General features: G+C 52.4%; 1 protein-coding gene across 1 annotated transcript in view; it reads left to right on the top strand.

The window, feature by feature from the left end:
• rnf123 (ring finger protein 123) overlaps positions 1-6456 on the top strand; it is a 119069-nt gene that overhangs the window by 57034 nt on the left and 55579 nt on the right. The window contains exon 36 of the mRNA XM_084929673.1: positions 1585-1669. Within this exon, the coding sequence (XP_084785799.1) occupies positions 1585-1669 (85 nt within the window). The remainder of the gene's footprint in view (positions 1-1584; positions 1670-6456) is intronic.

Here is a 6456-nt window from a genome sequence, read left to right as displayed (position 1 = left end):
GTTTCCTGCCCGTTTAATTGGTTCTTCCAGCTGTTGGCTCGCTGTGAGTTCGTGTGATTCATTGATGGAGCTCAGCGGGAGGCCCTCAGGCTCCTCCTGATGGAGCCATAGCAGGAGCGACGTGCTGCAAACTCACCTTTTCCCAAATAAACGTTTAACTCTGCTTTAGCCCAGCTGATTATTTCACTCCTGTTATCATCACTGCTGTGAGCTGATTGGACCTCAGCAACATCCGCACTCGCTCCGCCCACACAGCCACCGTGTATATATTGACTCATCCAGACTGGAGAAACGAATCAGGAAGGCGGGCTCTGTGGTCGGCATGAAGCTGGACACTCTGGTGACAGTGGCAGAGAAGAGGACCTTAAAGAAACTGATGGACATTATGAACAATGCCGGGCATCCTCTGCACACGGTCGTAAACAATCAGAGGAGCCTATTCAGCGACAGGCTGCTTCTCCCAAAGTCAAAAACCAACAGACTTAAAAGCTCCTTTGTCCCACACGCCATCAGACTGTTTAACTCCTCACTGGAGGGGAGAGGGAGGAGAAACAGGGGGACAAGGGAGGGCGGGAACAACTGAGCTGTAGGTGCTTCTCTACACTGTGCAATATTTGCAATATTTGTTTTTTGTTTTGTCTTTTTTCTTATATTTGACTGTGCAATAACCACTGTGCAATATACTCACTCAAATGAGCAATCCTATTTATCCATATTGTATATTCTGTATCTATATATGTGTATATGTGTATATATGGTGTATTTATGCTTATATCCTTACTCTCTTTCCCCTTAATGTATCTGTAACATGCAACTTCTTTCGGTGCTTTGCTACTGGAAACTGAATTTCCCGGAGGAACCCACCCGAGGGATTAATAAAGTTTCACCTAATCTAATCTAATCTATAGGGAGGTCATCGCCTCCTTTAACTGTGTGTGTGTGTTGTGGGGGTGGGAGGCAGGGTACACCTGCACAGGTCACCCGTCTGTCGCAGCGCTGATGATTTATAATTTGTAGTTGGAGCTGACTGGAAGCAGCCTTCTCATTACCACCTGATAATGATAATGACACCTTTCCAGGTTATTTCTGGGATAATTTAATTGCAGGTGTGGGCGCGCCTCGCCGAGGCCTCCAATCAGGTGTGTGGGCCGGCTCTGATGGCAGGATCAAAGTAATACTGATCAGCAGCCCGTCTCTGCTTTAGACGCTCTGAAATATGATGACAGTGACCTGATCGATCAAACACCTGCAGGCCCGATCACACCTGCGTGCTGCTTTCATGCACGCAGGTGTGATCCAGAGCGCCGCCTGAACTCCGTCCGACCAGGACGTGCGAGGAGACGCAGCCTTCAGCACGAGGTTTAAAGAGTGTGAATGAGAGACAGCAAGAACTACAAACATGGAGCCTGTTAGTGAGAACACGTGATGTCACGCTCTGTGAAAGGAGGGAGCTCAACGCATCACAGGCCAGGATCACTGATATTAGGGTTATGGTAATAACAATAAGAGACACGCCCCCTCAGCGTCCATCATCCGGTCAGATTCGCAGTCGTGCCACTCTGATGAACTCTGTTCCTCCTGCAGGGCTGGAGAGCGTGGACCACTACCCCATCCTGGTGGCTGTTACCGGCATCCTGGTTCGGATCCTGGTGGACGGAGACCGGCAGGGGTAAGACCTCCTCTCTGGTTCTGGCTCTGCTGGTTAGGGTCAGACCGGGGGCTCGGGCCACGGGCTGCTTCTGTGTGTGTGCACCACTGACTTTTCAAATTAAGAGCCCTGTATGTGAGTAACTGCTTGGTGTTGGATCCTGTGTGTGAAACACTGTGTTCTAATGTGAGCTTGATAGCAGTCACGTGATGCTGAGGCCTCCTGACCTCTGACCTCTGAGCTGCTAACTAATCCATACGTGGCTCAGGGTCACAGTGATCGATCATAGTGATCGGTAAATGTCCCCAATCATCTCCTGACTGATTGCTGATGTCATCAGAGAAACCAGGGGGCGCTGGTGATGCAGGTGTGACGTCCACGTGGTTTTCATCATATTCGTGTGTGAACTTCAGTAAGCAGAGCTCCTCCCACTGAAGCTAAAGCTCAGGTTTAACTCATGAAGGCTCAGGTGTGTCAGTCTCCTCAGGTGTTTGAGCAGGTAAACTGCTTCTCCGAGCTCATTTTGGAACAAACTCATAAAGCTGCGAGGTCGTCGTCACTCTGCTGTTTATGGAGGACGGATGGAGTCGGGCTTACCTGCCGTGAGACGTCTGCTCTGCTGCTCAGGAAGCTCCACCCGAGCGTGACCGCGCAGTTGTTTGTTCAACCCCGCCCACCCGCCGTCTGCTGCTTGGACACCAGAGCGGGGCGTCATAAAAATCAGTTGTTTACAGTTCACGGTGGGGCGAGCGAGGCAGCCTGTCAGCGTGACGCTCAGGTGTGCAGAGGGGACACGTCCAAATGACCTCCAACGCTCAGCGCGCCTCCGTGACGCCGCGGCTGAAATAAGAAGCTTAGTGTGAATCCAGGAAACCCTCCTCACTCTGAGCACCTGGCCCCGCCTCTCAGCACAGTGTCCAATCACTGGGTGTGCTTGTGTTGGGCGGTGTGCTTGGTTTTGATTGGCAGGTGCTGGCGGGGAGTCTGTGGCGCTGTTATCGGGGCTGTTCTGATGTGTCAGCGTTTTCCTGATGAACTGCAGGTCAAAGTGACGGCGGCGGGTTGCAAGCAGGAAGCTCACCGCTGAGCGTGCAGTCTAAGGCGAGCCGACGCTGAAAGGCGGGACTTCCTGTTTGCCTGGCGTGCGGCTGTGGGAGTCAGAGGAGGCGTGATGTGTGAAGTTTTGGCGTTTTTGAGGCCCGATGAATGAATCCAGGTCAGACTCATTTGAAGTGCCGCTCAGACGCTCGCTAAGCTCGAATCAGCCGTGAACTTACTTCCTGTCTTCTCTCTTCATTTGCACGCCGCCCTCCTTCTGTCACCTCCCCCATCTTTATGTAACACTTCGCTTTGTGTCTGTTTTCACATCAAAGGTAACGCCGTGTTTTTAACAGGAATTATCATCTTCCTCTCGGCGCCGCCGCAGCGCGCTGAGTTATTTGTGTATGTTTGGCCCTGAGTTCCTGCTCTCAGGCTCATGACACGCTGCTGCTCAGCGCTCTGACAGGCGCGCTGCACCTGCAGGCGCTGCTCAGGGCGCAGTACTGCAGACCCGTCTGCATTTGTGTTTTTAGATCAGGGTGAAGCAGAGACGAGGTCGGCGTGAACCCCGCTTCCTGTAAGCTTCCTCGGACGGAGCGTCTCCGGGTGGAGTCGTGACTGTAACTTTGATAAGTGGTTGGAGATGGATGAGGTCTGCAGAGTGTTGGGAGCGTGCAGTGATGGGAGACCGCAGGAAGGCTTAGTGCCCGTTAATGGACTCTGAGAAACGAATAAAGGCATTAGCGTTGTCTGCAGGGGGGCGGGGCCGGCTCCTGCCAGGCGAGGTGGAGGGAAACACGGGATGTCCTCAGCCTGTTTAAAGCCTGGACAGGCCCCGCCCCCTCCCCGTCACTTTGAATGAAATGTAATAAGAGCGAGTCTGAAAGGAAGTGCGGTGCAGAGGAGCTCTCATTAAGGAGACATCGATCCGATATTTGGATCGGTCCGGTCCTGACTCAGGACGCCGGGTCAGGCGTTGCTGTCCTGTGGTCACGCAGCTGGAGGTTCATCAGCTGGTTAATGTCGCCTCCTCCTGCTCCATCTGTGAGGAGCATCGATGCCGTCACAGGTGTGTGAGCAGTGTGTCCTGATTTATGACATGAACCTTCACTGACTTTTACTTTCCACAATAAAACACACCTCTCAGCTTTTATTTTGAAGAGCTGGACGTAAACGTGCCTGCAGGCTGTAAATAAACCACAGAAAGGTTCACACATGTTTCTCAGCGTGTTTGACGGATGTTTGTTCATTAAGAATGATTTAACACGGTTCAGAGGATGGAATCAAATATTGATCTGATGCTGATATGAGCGTTGGTATCAGACTGACATTCGTCCACCGGCTGCGCCTCCAGAAAGAGTAAAATGTTGTGGTGCTTTTGGACGTCAGAGCAGGAAGGAACAGCTGAGCTTACAGCCGTTAAACACAAAGACGCGTTAGAAACTGTCCCGTTTTTAGCGATGCTCTGAGTGGAGCTGGAAGAGTCGGCGTCGCCGGTGCCAGTCGCTGACTCGTTAAATCAAAGAAGGCTTCAGCGTTCAGGCTGAAGCTGCTGAAGCTGCTGTGCCTCTGCTTTATCGTCACTCGGGCCCTGAGCCCATGAAGGCCTGTCCTTCACCTCGCTGCTCCCATCACAGCGTCCGCTTTCTAATGGTGGCTGTGTGCGCTCGAGCAGCTGACACGCCACATCCCATCGATGCTTCCGTCCATTAATGCAGGGTCCTCGTCCCAGCACAGATGTGTGTCAAACATGTGGCCCCGGGCCCAGAACAGGCCGTCCAGAGGTGCAGAGTGCAGTGACATGTTTTGTTACATGGGAGACATCTGGAGATGTTTGCAGCGAGAGCTCGGACTTCCACCATGCTGGCTTCTCCTCATTGGCTCCCTGTTGGGGGCCTGGTTCTGCCGGAGGTTTCTTCCTGATAAAAGAGTTTTTCCTTTCCACTGTCACCAAGCGTGTGCTCACATGTCACCTGATTGTTGGGGTTTGTCTGCAGGGTCCGTACCTACAGCATAAACATATTTACTTATAAAAGCAGTGACAGCCTTTAAGGTTGAAGCATGAACAGCAGGCGTAATCCGGGCGTGTTTGGAAAGACAAGCGTCCTGTTATCATTTATTTAATGATGTTGGCGGCGCCTGCAGCCCCCCCCCCCCCCACACACACACAGGATCTCCATAAAGGCAGCGCTGCTGCTGCTGTGATTGATCGTGCTCGACTTGTGTGGACTGTGAGCCTCATCGCTGCCCACACGCACTTCCCCCACCCTGTGTTCACATCAGAGCTATTAACAGCCCCCCCTCTGTGCTCCATCCTGCAGAAAATCAGTGGTGCTAATTGTTGTCCATTAGCTCTGGCTGAGAGGGATCAGCAGCAGCTTGCAGCCTCCTGCAGATTAGATTGAGACCGAGGCTAATTAGCTTAGCAGCTGTGGAGCCTGAGAGGCCTGCACCGCGCTCTGGGATGGAGCTTCTTTTTTCCAGCCTGCGTAGATTTGCACTGCTCGGTAAAAACAGGCTGAGCAGCTGGGTCAGCTTCGAGGCGACGGCGTGACAGGGTCTCAGGGACTTCACTGTGAGTTGGGGGGGTGTCATCATTTCAAACTCGATACCACGGGGAAGACTTTGACCCCAAAAGTAATGATGAAGAAGATGAAGTGAATGTGTTCTTTTCCAATTAGAAGTTAAGAGTAAACAAAATAAGAGCTTAAGACTGAAATGAATAAAAGCTCTTCACAGATTTGAAGGTGAAATGTATTTTAGACCAAAGGGTACGGCAAACAGCACGACGGCTAACAGCACGACGGCAAACAGCACGACGGCAAACAGCACGACGGCTAACAGCACGACGGCTAACAGCACGACGGCAAACAGCACGACGGCAAACAGCACGACGGCAAACAGCACGACGGCAAACAGCACGACGGCAAACAGCACGACGGCAAACAGCACGACGGCAAACAGCACGACGGCAAACAGCACGACGGCAAACAGCACGACGGCAAACACACGGAAACCATTTCGTTATTGCAGAGAGCGTTATGGTAACGTGTGCTGTGAGTTAGCCGTTAGCTAAAACTGACCTCACAGCTGCTCCAACGCAGCCAGAAACACATGAAGCAGGAAGCGTGCAGCTCTTTGGTCCTCAGCTCTGCTCTGCAGGCCTGAAACCGTCCGATTGGTCCTCCACTCGCCTCCTGGTCCACGCCTCCGTAATCTGCTCTGTCACGGCTCGATCTCCCGTTGAGCTCCAATTCATCTTTATCCAACTACTGTCCGCTAGCTGCTACGTTAATGATAACAGATGGCTAATGCTAGCGTGTGCACCGGCCTGGTTTCTGATAACCCTCCAGTTTGTGCACTGGGCCCGATCAGCCCATATTTTTATGGTGAATCGTGTTTCCTGTGAAATGAGTGCAGCCTGGATCTGATGGTCATCATTGTCTCTTCTCTCAGGGTCGAGTGAAAGCGTTTCACTGAAGCTTTGGTTTCTGGGGTTCCTAGTAAAGTGGCTTCTGTGTGAATATCACGTCACGCCCAGCTGTACTTACAGTTGTGGCGAGCAGGTGTTCGCGCGCACAGTCGGGCAGTTCACCGCCACACGCCAGCATCGCTGCCGTTCATCTCCACGCTGCTCTCAGACCTGCACGCCTCCGTAAACCTGACCTCCATCCGAAGGGCTGAACTTGTCCTGTTGATGCTGTCGTGAACCAAGCGTCGCGTACACCTCGTGACACGAGCGTGCAGGCGCGTCATTGTAGCAGTGC

Source organism: Perissodus microlepis, chromosome 5 (assembly GCF_051167445.1).
Source record: "Perissodus microlepis isolate ML-2025 ecotype Zambia chromosome 5, ASM5116744v1, whole genome shotgun sequence".
NCBI classification, from domain to species: domain Eukaryota; kingdom Metazoa; phylum Chordata; class Actinopteri; order Cichliformes; family Cichlidae; genus Perissodus; species Perissodus microlepis.
This window is presented reverse-complemented; position numbering and strand designations above follow the sequence as displayed.